Source organism: Dermacentor albipictus, chromosome 2 (genome assembly GCF_038994185.2).
Source record: "Dermacentor albipictus isolate Rhodes 1998 colony chromosome 2, USDA_Dalb.pri_finalv2, whole genome shotgun sequence".
In the NCBI taxonomy this organism is placed as follows: Eukaryota; Metazoa; Arthropoda; class Arachnida; order Ixodida; family Ixodidae; genus Dermacentor; species Dermacentor albipictus.
In genome coordinates, this window is record NC_091822.1 from 105,058,437 (window position 1) to 105,074,188 (window position 15,752).

General features: G+C 43.7%; 1 protein-coding gene and 1 non-coding gene across 2 annotated transcripts; one reads left to right on the forward strand and one right to left on the reverse strand.

Moving 5' to 3' along the window:
- The first annotated feature begins 3,116 nt into the window (after positions 1-3,116).
- On the forward strand, positions 3,117-12,879 carry LOC135919507 (uncharacterized). Its single transcript, XM_065453380.2, has 4 exons — positions 3,117-3,188; positions 9,043-10,151; positions 12,542-12,602; positions 12,666-12,879. Exons 2-4 carry the CDS (start codon positions 9,048-9,050, stop codon positions 12,833-12,835), a joined length of 1,335 nt encoding a protein of 444 aa, XP_065309452.2. The 5' UTR covers positions 3,117-3,188; positions 9,043-9,047; the 3' UTR covers positions 12,836-12,879.
- Positions 10,275-10,349, reverse strand: TRNAS-GGA (transfer RNA serine (anticodon GGA)). Its single transcript has one exon. It is a non-coding gene; the product is annotated as a tRNA-Ser (tRNA).
- Positions 12,880-15,752: the final 2,873 nt, after the last annotated feature.

The window sequence follows — 15,752 nt, forward strand, 5'->3', positions numbered from 1 at the left end:
TAATACAAAACATTTCGCCTAAACGTGCAAAAATACAAACAACAAAAGAACTTTATAAAATACTTGGCCATCAATGAAAAAGAAAGGTTCCGGAACAGCGAAATATTTGAAGTAATAAGGGTGAAAAAAGAAAAAAATATACGTTAAATATTTTCTGTTATCGATATGAGCCATCGTCGCCAGTACTCACCTTGCTCACTCTGGGCATCAGATTCGGCAACGCCCCATGCGAGAACCAGGGAGCAGAGACCCACGAATACGAACGAAGCGCGCATTTCTTTTTTGTTTTACAGGGTTGCGTAGAAAGTACGACGGACGCGGTAAGTGAAGTCAGCACCAGCTATATGGGATCGCGTCTGCACCTCTAATGCGTTGGGCTGCGGGCTTTTTATGGTACTCTTCCACAACGGGCAAGGAGACCAGATTGCTTAGCTGGCTTTCTGTTTACTCCTCACATCAGACTTTCGACGAGGCACGAAAATCACCTCAGGGGAGTCGCGAAACCTTGAGACGAACAGCTTCGACAAAGTGCCGGTCACTCGTTTCGGCGGCATACTACCGTTGAGCCGTTGCCCCGAAATGCCGTGCAGTATGCTTTTTTCTGTAGAAACCGCAAGACGAGAAGCTTCACACCTGCTTGCACTCTGCTCGCGTGCAGCTCGGCGTCCGTACAACAAGTGCTTGCACGTGCTACTCCGCACTAGTCGAGGTGTGAAAGTTGTCACACCCGACGAGTGAGCTACTGCAGGAGATTCTCGGTGGCTCGCATACCCCGTTGGGCCGTTCGGCGCTTTAGCTTAAACCTACGCTTGCGCTGCACGCAACTATTTTTTTAAAGAGAAATTCCCCACACGTCAGCGTCAAGGCTGCGGCATCGCGTGTGAGGCGCCTAACGTGTAGCCAACCTTAGGGCACGCGAAATCCTAGTCCACCGCTGAAGTGGACTCCATGTTCATGCGATTATTACGCGTGCCAGCGGTTCACACCTCCCCACACACCAGCGAACTGAAGCGCGAAAGGCGAACGTCGGTTCAAACCCCCTAGAACTACAGCCTTACGCATGGGCGTCGCGTGCTATTTTATTGGGGAAGAGAAAGCGGGCTCTACGCATCCATGGACGGCATGTTTGATGACGGCAGCTGGAATGGGAGTACGCTTTCTTATTTTTCGCGTGCAAAGGGTTGTCGAAAGTAGCGTGGTACCCTTACAAAAATGACTTTAGACTGTCTATAGAAAGTCCATAGACTTTTCATAGACGACCTTTCCTTTCTATATATTTCGACTTTTGTTGATACAAAGTCGATAGACTGTCTATAGACGAAAGCCGATAAAGTATCTATTTCTTTTTGTCTATTCGCAGTCTATAGACGGTCTATAGAAAAAAGTCGATAAGGTGTTTGTTGCCTTTTTGTCTACTTCCCCTCTATGGACTACCTATAGACGAAAGTGGATACAGTGTCTATCTATTTTTGTCCATACTTTGTCTATAGACTTTCCATAGACGAAAGTCGATAAGGTTTCTATTTCTTTTTGCCTACTCGCAGTCTATAGACGTTCTATAGAAAAAGTCGATAAGGTGTTTGTTTCTTTTTTGCCTACTTCCCCTCTATGGAGTACCTATAGACGAAAGTGGATACAGTCTCTATCTATTTTTGTCTATACTTTGTCTATAGATTTCTATAGATGAAAGTCGATAGGGTTTCTATTTCTTTTTGTCTACTCGCCGTCTATAGACTTTCTATAGAAAAAGTCGATAAGGTGTTTCTTTTTGCCTACTTCACCTCTATGGACTACCTATAGACGAAAGTGGATACAGTATCTATCTATTTTTGTCCATACTTTGTCTATAGACTTTCTATAGACGAAAGTCGATAAGGTTTCTATTTCTTTTTGTCTACTCGCTGTCTATAGACGGTCTATAGAAAAGTCGATAAGGTGTTTGTTTCTTCTTTGTCTACTTCCCCTCTATATGGACTACCTGTAGACGAAAGCCGATGCAGTTTCTGTTTATTTTAGTCCATACTTTGTCTATAGACTCTCTATGTTATGGACAATAGTCGACAAGGTTTTTATTTTTTTCTCCACTCCCGGTGTATTGAATGTCTATAGAAGAAAATCTATAATATGTAATTCCGAGTTCCCATTCCCCCCGCCCTCTGCGAACGCGATGATATGGCACTGGTTCATGCACGACGGCACCACAACCCCGGCGCGGCGGGCAAGCCGTGCAGACTGCTAGTCTGCGTTCGGTGCAGCTGCACCGAACGAGGATCGCGGCGGAGCAGCTAGGCACCGTCCGAGTCACCAAGGTCTTCCAGGCTCCCGAAGACCCTAAACCTGGCTACTTCCCGGACGTACACTTCCCGAAGACCAGGGGACGTATTCTGAAACGTTCGCCGCGGCGAAGTTTCGCACTGCCCACGCCTCCGCCGTTGCGGCGCGCTCTGAATGGCTGCTTTGACAAAACCGGAAATGCACTTGCGCCACCTGAATTTCCGGTTTTGTCAAAGCAGCCATTCAGAGCGCGCCGCAACGGCGGAGGCGTGGCCAGTGCGAAACTTCGCCGCGGCGAACGTTTCAGAATACGTCCCCAGGTGGTGAAGGTCAGATGGTGAAGATGTGGCAAAGGTGTTGAATAAGTGGCGAAAGCCGGCAGACGAGGTGGTGAATTCACCACCTCTGAGTTGTCGTGGTCTTGCATGTCTATAGATTAACAATAGACAAACATCGTTAATCTGGGCGCAACCCGTGTACGCTGTACACTGTAAGAAATGTGTGTAAAATAACAGGTATATTTACAGAAATTTTCTGTTCTCATACAGAAAATATCTATTTTACGCACTTAACAGAAACACGTTCCTGAAAAGAACAGAAATTTTCTGTTCCTGGAGCCGCTCCCACAAATCAACCGAATGGTTGGTCACGTGGGCATATTTGTTACAAAAATAATGTGATTTGAAAAACACTTGCAACTTTTTATCAGTCACTTCGCATATATTAAGCGCCAAAAAGTTATAGTCCGTAATATTAACTCGCAAAATGAGAAACATTATACATTCCGCAGTCCTTACTTTTCCTGCGGTCCTGCATTCATGTATTGGCGGGATAAATTTATGGTGGACGTGACCGGCGGCAGTACCGGCGAGCTGCGTCTGTGATCTTCAAGGTACAGGCTATTCACACTAAAGGTGAGTGGTGCACTTTCTTACCCGCATGAATGGTACACTTTATGTTGTCTTTTGGAATTCTTGTTGCGGGCCTGTACTGCTATCGAAAGGGCATCGAAAATGAATCGCTGAGGGACCTTGCAAAATCTTGAGTGGACAGATCTCTTCCACTATATAGAACTTAAGACTAGGATTCTCCAAAACTAGTTTGGAACGTCGTTATGCGCTTGCAAAGAATCAAAGGCACACCTGCACTTGCGTTAAGAGCGAATGCTATAGTCATTCGAAATGGCTTGTGCTCGAGAGTCGCTTCACCACCGATTCGCCACGTCTGCTTCACTGTGTCTGATAAAGAATACACAATGCGCAGAAAAGAGCGCATGTGAGTGAGGAACGCGAATGAGCACTATAATCTGCAGGAAAATGAAAGGTGTAGAAATTTTGCTTTGTTAGTAGGTTTCCGCACCACAAAATCAGAGTAAACAAAGCGCGGGAAGTTTTTAGGCTTAAGAAGTACGCGATTGGCTGGCTGTGCAGTGACTCGGAAAGCGCGGAGTTTTCATACTCGTTTCTCGTCCAAGTAGAGCTCGCAAGAGTATGTTATTTTTGTTACTGTTTTGTTCTTTATTTATGCAGGCACAAGTAATATCGTACATAGATGATTTCGCGAGATTTAACATCGCTCGTTTTAATTTTCGGTCGAAAAGAATGCAGGTACTAGAGTTGCCTAAGTATGAGGTAGGCATGCCTACAAATTTAGTTGGCCCACCCCCAAATTTGCCTCGGCCCAGCCCTATATTTCTAGTTGGCCCACCCCAAACTCCCCCCCCTCCAATTTTTAGTAGGCTCACGTCCAAACTTCAAGTTGGCCCACCCCTACTATAAGCTTTCCCATGCATATTTAGGAGCCTTATGTACCTATATGGGTATTTGCTTTATATTTCCTTTTTATTTAAATTGTTTCTTGTCTCTTATAAAGCTACCTATCACCTACATTTACATTATTATAAGGATTAAATGTCTTTGCAAATTACACATTTTTCTGCAAATACAAGGTATTGCCCTTTTCGCATAATGGCGCTGGAGTACTCGCCAAAGAATGCTTACGGTGCATGGGTCAACACACTCCGGAGAGTTGAAGGCATTGCCCATTTATTGCATTCGCATGAGAAAAGGAACTGAAAAGGAACTTGCTACGCGGTCGTTCCAAATTCCGTGTAACTGAATGCCATTCAACTCGACTGCCAATTTGCACTGCCACAGGACATTTTTCAATGACATTAAGTCAACATTTGGGTTTGAAGCTGCTTTAGCAATTATTTCACCCTGGCCCACTCAGCCGCGCCAGATGTTTGCTTTGGCTCTGTGGATGTTAATTTTCATATATACTGCTTGCGTTTTTCTGCTGCTTCTTTAGCAAAAAGCTCGTTCACTCGCTAAATGGTTACCTTCAAGATAACAGTAAACTATACTGCATTTACTGCATGAGCAGGGACTTTCCGCAAAAATGTGCTGATGACAGCACTCTAGTGCGATGTTGTTTACATAGCCTTGTGCAGACAGCCACTGCTTATTGGCATAACATAAAACGCAAGCTGCACTCTACTTACATTAAATGATCTCTTATCTTTTGCACTGTTCGTACCTTTCTTTGTTTACGCAGTGCGATAACTCTTTAGGAAGCGCCTATGCGATCGCCCGCCTGAGAAACACTTGATAACCAAGTCGCTGACATTGTGTAGGAGTCGCGAGTACTTCAGACTCGGAACTCGCGAAAGGGGACCGTCGTCCATTAATATGAAAAAATTTAGCAAATGCTTATCGCTGATGACTTTTGAAGTGTGCACATATAAAATGTAGCCGCTTGGTCCGTTGACTTCTAACACTGACAAGGTGTCAGACAAGCTGAGCTATTCGAGCCATTGCCTCGTTGGCATATGTTTTGCTGAACTACCGATCTGCTCAGGATAGGTCAGGCAATCATCCTTTGACTGGATTTGTCGCTTCGTTGTCCTGACAAACCTGTCAGACTAGGATAACATGAATCTTTGGTTATATGGTGTCGTCGTTGGTCTAGCTAGTACTGATTGATATGCCAGTGACGGCTGCTGACAACGTACTGACCGCCAACATCTGCTTTTCTACACTCTGAAGATGAGCAAACAAACAAAAGCGAAATTTGATGGCAGCAGCAGCACCATTGCAGTACAATAAGTGAATGCTGAAGCTTCTGAATTTGTTTTGAAGTTCTCATGAAGCATTGCGGGAGTCTGTCGAGACCGAATGCCGTTCAATTCGTATGCCATGGAACATATCCCTGTAGCATGGGTATAAAACTGTGTCATATTCCCATTTACTACGAATATATAGGGAGTTGGGAAGGGCATATGGTAATGAAGTTTTGGCAAGTTCCATCAGCAGCACTCTTTCAAAATTTGCCTCAGTTCATTCAACATCAGCATAGGTGACGTGAACGTCCCAACTAGTTAATGGTAAATTAGTCTGAAATGTCGCTAATATATTAAAAGAACATCTTGCCGTCAAAAATGTCAGTGCAAAATTATTTTTAACTTAAACGTACAAGACAGCAGTTTAGCTTGGAAAAGCATTCTTGGGCACCCTTTAAACAGAGCACTCAGTAGGATGCGCTGTGGCCTCTGTGTGCTGAGAAATACACTGTAGCCATACTGATGAATTTCGATCACACATGCTTTGGATCCATGCTTAGAGTTTATGAGGAAGGCTTTTCTACTAAGTAAAAAGGTGGCAATTCATAAGATGTAATTTGGGAGCCACATCTAAATAAATGTAAATTAAGTCTAAAAACGCCGATCAAAACTTCTAAAAATACAAAGGCTATCAAAAATCTGCTTCACTTGTCTTGGAAATTCTAGCTGGTCATTACTCACTGGAATTTGATATGGTTGTATCACTACAATGCTGGATTTTAAGAGCTACCTGTGTTAAACCTACTTGTATGATACTGCTGTTTTAGCATTTTTGCTATGCACTATTTAAAAACATGTACCAAAATGTGAAAGGAATGCCAGATCAAATGCAGGGTGCACAGTTTGGATGATTACTCTTAAATTGCACATCGTACAGTGTGGTCATTCCCCAGTAATGTTTCGTTTGAGTAATACTGTTTGTTGCTGTTGTGGTCTTTTCAGATGTACCCCTGCAGTATATGTGGCTGTGTTAGCTCTACACTTTCCGCATTTCTCAGGCATGTGGCTTTGCACAAAAATGTCAACAATTTTTATGTGAAATGCCCCTTTCAAGACTGCTACAAGAAATTTTGCAAAGTTGGCTCGCTCTACAGTCACTTCTGTCGTGAGCACAGACGGGTTAGACGTGCTGAACAAGAAAGCTGTGTTTCCATCAGTGCGCAGCGTTGTGCCTTAGTCTGCACTGTGGACAGCTGCATACAAGTTTGTAAAGATTATAAAGCTCTAATTGCCCACCTGAAACTTCACATTGTTCAAGGTGAAAAAGTGACATGCCCGTTATGTAAGAAAGCATACAATAAGAAGGCATCTTTTTCTTCCCATCTTTCACGTTACCACGGGAAGTACCTTTGCTCCGTATCAGATGTGGAAGTTCAAGAGCCTAGGCCTGTTTCAGCAACTGTTACGACCCCTCCACATGATGCTGAACAAACTGGAAGCAATTCATCTGAGGAGGAAGAGCTACCTAGTACACTGGCACTGCATCAAGGCAGCATGCAAGAAAGCTGTAAGAACGACGTTAGCACTGCTTTTGCCCATCTGTACCTGCGACTCTTATCTGAGCGCCATGTGCCATCATCTACAGTTCAAGTTATTTCTGAGGCTATATATGACATACAGAATGCAAATGCTTCAGCAATGGCTTCTTGTCTCAAAGAAAAGCTCAGGGAAAAAGCTGTTAACAGTGATGACATAGATAAGCTGATAGATGAAACATTTGAAAGTGATTATGTTTTGGCACTGCATCGAGCACCAGATGGTGTGTTCAGGACAGAACATAGCCGTTCTTCATTCTTCAAGAAAGAGTTTCTGTATGTATCACCTGTAGAAATATTGTTGGGAAAAAACAAGAACAAGAATGCTACCTTTCATTACGTGCCAATTCTAAGTACACTTGAAGCCATGCTTGAAAATGAAGATGTGATATCACAGTGCGATAAGATACTGCCCGAGACCCCTGGTGTCCTGAAAGATTTCACTGATGGAAACATGTTCCAGTCTATTCCACTTTACAAGGAGCATCCTGAAGCACTGAAGCTTATACTCTTTCAAGATGCATTTGAGGTCGTGAATCCAATTGGTTCTGCAAAGAAGAAACACAAACTTCTTGCTGTTTATTTAATCCTTGGTAATCTCTATCCATGGAAAAGATATGCAGCTCATTCTCTTAAGTTGTGCTTGCTCTGCAACGAAAATGATTTTGCATATTTTGGGCAGGCCAAAGTGTTTATGCCTTTGCTCGATGATCTGAAGAAGTTGGAAGCTGGCCATTTCGTAACTTCAAGAGGAATGCGTTTGTTTGGCACTGTGACTGCCATCCTTGGAGACAACCTTGGAAGCCACGGTATTGGAGGCTTTGTGGAAAATTTTAGCTCTGCAAGTCACATCTGTAGGTTTTGCATGGCTGAAAGAGCAGACCTTTTTTCTCCAAATGCACTGTCAGGTATTTCAGAAATCAGAACACCGGCCAATTACAATAGTGCTTTATTAGCCCTGCAAGCCAATGGTTCAAGTATAGAAAAAGGAGTGAAGTTCAATTCCTTATTCAATCAATTGAAGTACTTCCATGTGTGTGCTCCAGGTCTCCCTCCTTGTTTGGCACATGATTTATTTGAGGGTGTTGTTTCATTTGACCTTTCTTTGTATATTCAGCATTTTGTAACGGTTCTCAAGTGGATTTCGCTTGAAGACCTTAATCAGCGCATAACTTGTTTTCATTTTAAACATGATGATTTGGCAGACCGGCCGTGTGAAGTTCACTTCAAGAAAGCACTAGGAGGCCATGCGGTTCAAAACTGGAACATGTTGCGCTTTCTTCCATTGTTTCTACTTGGTTCAATTCAGTCTACGGAAAATGATATCTGGCAACAAGTTCTTTTGCTTTCTGAAATTGTTCAGCTTGTTACTGCACATAGTATCACACTCCCCATGGTTATGAGGCTGCAAGACCTTATAGAGGACTACATGACGGGCAGAGCACACCTCTTCCCTTATGTTGCCATGAAGCCTAAGCATCATTACCTGATTCATTACCCGTTTCTGATTACACAGTTTGGCCCACTGATAAAGATGTGGACAATGAGGTGTGAAAGTAAGCACAGCTATTTCCGTAAGTGTGCAAGAAATTGCCAGAATTTCAGGAACTTGACGCACACACTTTCTGAGCGCCATCAGCTTTATCAGGCATATAAGAACACAGGAGCAGGTATTCATGGTTTAGTCAATAGTTCCTCATTCTGTAGTGAGCTTTGCACACCAGAAATACAAAAGGAAGTACGCGATGTGATCATTGAGGAAGGTAATATATTCTCGGCCAGTCAAGCTACTATCCGTGGCATCCTTTACAAACAGGACATGCTTGTTGTCATGAGGCGGACGGATGGCGCTCCAGTTTTTGGTGAGATTAGGCTTATTCTTGCCAGTAATGGCGATCACTTTTTCTTATTAAGAACTGTCCACACAAGATATGAGCCTGCTATGCTTTTCTACAGCATTATCAGTAGTGATGGTCCTTTCAAATGCATGAAGCTTGAAAGCCTCCTTGATTGGACTCCATTGGTGCAGTATAAACTCGCCCGCAACAAGTACCCTGTTGTTGTGTTGAAGCATGCTATATTAGATTTTGTTTGATTTCATGCTTTTGACAGGCAGAATGGACTTGCGACAGCATATTTCCAGTTGGCTGCCGCACTTGGACAATGAAGTGGTCGAACAGATTGTACAGAAACTGCTGGACTGTGGTGTTCAGTCACTTGAGCACCTCAAGTATGTAGTGGAGGGTGACCTAATGTTCCTGAGGGTTGTCAGCAGACGCATCCTGCTCGAAAAGTTCCAGACAGCTGCTTCACCAGCCGTGCAAGCGTCCATTCCCCAAGGAAGCGAAGCTTCTGTGAGCTTGCTGGGCCAGGCTTTTGATATTCCATGGGACGCATTTCCACCCGAACTCATGAAAGCATGTCAAGATGGCAGGCGCCCACTGAAAAGTGATCTGAATGAAATGATTAGGACACTAAGTGACAGGGTGCTTGCCTGCTACCAGAAGCCTGGGCGAAAAGTGCTGCGAGTCATTGCGAGTGAAATTGTCAGCAAATATCCAAGAACTTTTGAGGACACCCTCAATGGCACCATCATTGCTACAGGACTAGAAACGCTTCTATGGAAGCTGGAGAATTGTATTAACAACAAAAGAAGGCACAGTTCTGAGTGTTCGAAGCGGTGTTTTTCAGAAGATGAAGAATTGACCACAAAGAAACCACAACTCCAAAAAGATTCTTATGGCTGTGTAGCCTGGCAGCCTGACCTTCCGTCTACGGAAACAGCTGAAACTCAAGAGAACAAAAGAAAAGAGTTGCAAGCCCAATTCAGGCTAGCTTCCCCAAACAGTTCACGAGTCACACAGCTAATGGCCGAAACGTATTCGTCACAGAGGCAGGTGATTAATGCCAGCAGAAGCGTGGTGAACGTGAAGGAGAACTGGCCTTTCCTCTTTGAAGAAGCACACATGTGTTCACATGTCAATACACTGCTGGGGTTCAGTGCCTCGCAAACATTTGACGATAAAGTTAAGACTGTTGGGCGACAGGTTTTTAGGTATGCTCACAGCTTAATAAAGAAGCCGAACGTGAGGACATGCCTAGAGGAAATTGAAAAGGCCAGAATTGAAACGAAATCAATGGCTGTAGAGTATGAAGCCACTCCCCTCCTCCTACTTGCCATCTTCGATGAAGACCGGGAGCTATTCTGCAAGGTAGTCGAGGTAAGCATTGCAATCTTAGAAATAATTAAAAGAAAATCAGACATCCACCCATTCGTAGCAATTGCTGCAAAGGAAACCCATACGGGTTACTCGAAAGAAAAGCCTCACAGTTGAAGAAAAATTCGTCCTGGTCCGGGACTTGAACCCGGGACTACCGCCTTTCCGGGGCAGCCGCTCTACCAACTGAGCTAACCAGGCAGCTAGCAGATGGCAGGCTGAAGTCAAATTTGTCAACAACTCTAAGCAAAGGCAAGAGTTTGAGGTAATAGTTCTGCGGAAACCCGGAAGGTGGAGAGAAGTAATTAATAAAGGGAAATCACAGTTGTGGGTTTCCGCAGAACTATTACCTCAAACTCTTGCCTTTGCTTCGAGTTGTTGACAAATTCGACTTCGCCCTGCCATCTGCTTGCCGCCTGGTTAGCTAAATTGGCAGAACAGCTGGCCCGGAAAGGCGGTGGTCCCGGGTTCGAGTCCCGGACCAGGACAAATTTTACTTGAAATGTGAGGCTTATCTTTCGAGGAACCCGTATGCGTTTCCTTTGTAGCAATTACTTCGAATGGGTGGATGTCTGATTTTCCCTTTATTAATTACTTCTCTCCACCTTGCGGATTTCCGCAGAACTATTACCTCAATCTTAGAAATCTATCAAATCCGTACCGGTCCGCTATGACATCTCTCATAGCTCATGTGTCAGTTTTGTACATATAACCCCACATATCATACCATATTGTATTATTTCTTGTCTACATTACTGTTATTATAGTGCTACAGAACAGTATTTGCGATGACGAAGAGGCGAGCAGTGTGACGACGACGATTAGAGGCTAGCGCGGGCTGTTGCCTCTTGGCCAAGTGCGGCGTGTTTCCTTGTAAATATGCTTGTATATAGCTTTTCTTCTGCATCTTCCTACGTAACAATATAAAGCTAACATTGTCAAATACAATTAGATAACGCAACATTGTGTAAAGCTGGGTGCAATGTAAAAATGTAGTAAATGCATCTCAAAGAAGCCAGTCAATAATGAGATTGTCATGATACGGTTAATCCCCTTTCACCTGTTAGCATGACATTCCAAGGGGCTGGCAAGTGAAAAGTCATCTGCTGGTTAACCAGATTAACTGCAATGCCATGACAGTCTCTTGACATCACTGGACAGAAGGCCTCTTCTGCTATTGAGTTGTATTTGACTATAATAACGTAACATGGTTCCTGATGTGGGCAGCCCACTCATAACTGGTGGCATTTTACTGGGGAGACAGCACTTGGTTGAGCCAAGAGCTGCGCTTAATACCTCTTTCCCTTATATTGCTCTTCACATTCACTCTGTTCTCATTTTCTGTAGAGTGCTCAAGGAATGAAATGCATATTTTTAGGGCTAAGTAATGCGCATACTTTCATTTCCACTGGCTGCAGTTCGTGTCGCGACAACGTAATTCTGGTGCATACATCTACGTCGGAGTCCTCGACACCTTCGGTGATCAAATTCCTTGCGACATGACATGGTGCCTCTCGCGTACTTTGCACATATGCAGGGTTCTACTAAATGCTTCGTGTCGCGTTTAATTCCGTGAGCACTGTACTTCCGCTGTTCCCACATCCCCTGTTTCTGTGTTTGTCGCAATCTTATGCTGCCATGACTGCTTTGAGAGTCGTGCAATATTGCATACTGTCCCTTGCCTTCACTCTCAAGTGTGCGAAGGTGGGAATCGCACTTCCTCACTTGTTCTGTGTCCTTATATTGGTCTAACAGAATAGTTCTAAACCAGCCCTGACGAAAGGAATACCATTCCCAAAATTGTTGGCAAAATAAAGCTTAAAAACGTACAATAGTCATGTTTGTCGGAACATTATAATTCCTTTAGTAAACTGGCCGGTAGAAACCTTTGCTGATTATCTATATCCATAACATATATATCGTATAATAAGACAACAAAGACACTAAGGACATCATAGAGGAAATTACTTGTACTTGCTAATTGAGTTAAAGAAATGATAAATTAATGTAAATGAAAGTGGATGAAAAAACAACTGACCACAGGTGGGATACGAATCCACGTCTTCGCATTGTGCATGCAATGCTCTATATATAGCTATATATTAGTCCCAGTATTGTAAATAATTAAGCCAACATGTTTAAATGTCTGTGCTGGTTTTTAGGGCCTTAACATGTGGCCAACATCTATTTACATATAAGCCGAAGCATTTAATTCACTACAGAGTGTGGGGGAAGAACATTATCACTAGCCTGAGCAAGCACTGAAACGCCTTATTCAAACTTATGCTTTGCCACATGCTTATTTGTAACCAGTGTAAGGTTTCAGCTTTCACATTGTGCTACCTGGGCAGACATTAATTCTTATATGCCTTTATAAATTTCTCTTACACCAGGAATCTGCTAGTGATGACGACCTTGGGGACATGCCGTGTTCTCCTTTCATCATTGCAAAAGGTATAATTTTCTGTGGTACCACATTTGGGCAAGCATTCCTGATTTAAAACTTGTTTTGTGCAGGAGGCAGTTTTCTTACTGCTAAGAGCTTCGTCGTATGTGTCGACAGCCTGCCAGCGATGCGTGCAACGAACCCCTGCCAGGCGTTCAAGCTGATGTTTTTTGTTCACTTCGCGTTCAACGTTGCATACCCCAAAGACACAAGCCTCTGCCTGGAGTTCACACAGCGGTAAGTATCGAGTTTTCTTGTTAACTAAGCTGTCATAATCTTCTTTTGGTTTTTGCACTTCTCACATGTGGAGTGATGATCGAAGTTGTAGGCATATTCATTTTTTATAGGAACCTTTTATGATACTGCTTATAAATACAAAAAGCAATCTTGAAAAGGGAAGGTGTTTGCTGAACCCAAACAACTAATCAGCTAGGGAGTGAAATTTTGATGCTACTATTGTTTCGTTACTGCATAGTAAAATAGTGCCCTAAGGAACTTCATGTACACATGCAAAAGAAAAGCCAGAAAAAATTTTTTTTTCTGGAGTAAGCGTTCAACCAGTGGTTTAGCCAGAAATTTACTTTGGGGTGAGGATCACCGCTCGCAAGAACCACTTCTCCTCATGCTTCATATCTCTCTCTCTCTCTCTCTCTCTCTCTCTCTATATATATATATATATATATATATATATATATATATATACACACACACACACACACAAACACACACACGATGTCCCAGCTAACTTCGGCCAAGATATTGAAATAGCCTATGCGTTCTTCAAAACAGAAATTGCGTGGATGTTAGCGTTTATCTAAACTTACAGTACCATTTCATTGCTCATCTTTCTTTTTAGCAATTAGCCGAGATAAATTCATTAACATATTAAATATAGCTTGAAACATTCAGGTATCAATAGGAAAGCTGTGGAGCTTCACAGATATTGCCCAACCCAGGAACTTCCAACGAGATAGACTTAACATGATCGTTTGTATTCGGGAGAAACGAAAGCCCACGTAGTTGAAAAAATACCACATGACAGTGTGCCCGAATGCGCCACGATTACAGCGATCTAATGAGTGATTTGTAAGAACATCACCAGTGCATCGCCTTCCCTTCACTTACGAGAAAGGGCTTCAACCTTTGCTCGGCTCTAACATTACGGGCAGCAGCTGGCGACGGCTCTCCAAAAAAGTGCTGAGTCAGCAGCCACTCGCGCCTGTTGCTGGAGAATGCGCCGTCATCAGCTGTTTATTCCGGCATGACGAGAAGAGCAATTTTTTTTTTAGTGTTCAAGTTGAAGCGGAATAGAAAAAATACACACAAAACATGCATCATACATCTGGAACCTGTGTGAGAGAGCATCATTTGTTACAACGCCGCTTTTCTTCCAAGCTGTGCCAGCGGTTAGATGCATGTGAGCTCGGCTGTCTATTACTGTCGTGCCGCGCACCCATTTCGAAGAATTTGTTTGCAGTGCCTAAAGCATGCCGTACTCAAGCGAGCAGAAGGCGAACATGGTCTTAGCCTTGGGAGCGGCATGGGGCGACAAGAGGAAAGCTGCCAAGGTATACCGAAATTGGCAATGTGGGGGAAGACCTAGCGCGAACACAGTTATGAGGAGTTACTTGATGCTGAAAGAAACAGGTGCCTTCAAGAAGATGCAGCACAGAAAGGGGACCATCAGTGAAGAGTCTGAAGGAGACATTTTGGCTTTCATGACTGCAAACCCTCATTCCAGCGTGCGTGATGTGAGTAGTGAGGTTGGCATTTCAGTATTCAATGCCAAGAGTTCTTAGGAAGGATGAAATGTATCCATATCACCTCCAACTGCTTCAAAAGCTGCAAGAAAGAGACTTGCAATGGCAGCTTGATTTCTCAAATTTGATCCGTATGAACAGTGTCGAAATACCGGATTTTGTTGACAAAGTGCACTGGACAGATGAGGCAACCTTCTCCAGAAATTCTCAAGCCAACATCCATAATGCGCATATTGGGTGGCGCCAACCAGACACCAGTACCAATGGCCATTCAGTATGTGGTGCGGTATCTTTGACGGAAGGATAATTGGCCCCATATGTTTTCACCGCATGCTCCCTGCTCAGTGGTATGTGAATTACATCTTGGAAGGCCCAGTCAAAGATTTTCGCTGTGATCTTCCTCTTGCATTTTTAAAGCAGAGTATCAGCACGACGATGCACCAGCTCACAACAGCAGCGTTGCTCGAGCCTGGCTTGACAAAGCCTTTAAACGCCAGTAGGTCGAGCGTCATGGACCAGTGGCATGGCCTCAAAGGTCACCGGACTTGACAACTCTTGACTTCTTGTGGGAACACGTGAAAGACTGAGTGTACTGCAAACCTACAACTACACCACAAGCACTAAACGCAGAGATTGCTGAGGCCTGCAGCGAGATACCGTCTTGCGTATAAAAAAAGCTGCATCGGACGTGCTGAAAAGGTGCCAATACTGCATTACGGCATAGGGCGACTTGTTTGAACGCATTCTTTAGACAGACACCACAGTGAATAAATCTCTACAACCGCTATCCATGAAAAGAGCCATCTGTTTAAAACTTTTGTATGACATGGAAAAGGCACGTAATATGAAATTACAAATTCTCTGCCGACAAGGAATGGACAGGAAGCTAAAAAGCAACCTCCCATGTCAGTTAACAATTCTTCCTTTTGTGACAACCAGCGTAATTCACACAGCGTTATCAAGCTTGTTATAATGCATGTTTGTTTGTTGGGGCCTTGCTCCCAGATTCGAACTCGTGAGCTCCCAGATTCGAACTCATGAGCATTTATTCTGCTAGCGTGAGAGTGCAATTATTGCCGCAGAAATGGGAGCCGCGCTGTATTTGAACTGACGCCTGAAGCCACTGGCGTTTATCTCAGAACCAAGCACATTGCGAAGCTCTGTCGTGGGCAGCATGAAAGGTGTGAAGCGAGCGATGTTTTTACACAGCACCAATGAGAGCACTGTAATTGTGGCGCATTCGAGCACACAGAGTGCGCTGTCACGTGGTATTTTTTAAATTCCGCGGGCTTTTGTTTTTTCCGAATAAAAACGGCCACGCTAAATCTATGTCGTTGGAACTGCCTGGGTAGGGCAGTATTTGTGGGGCTCCACAACTTTCCTATTGACACCTGAACA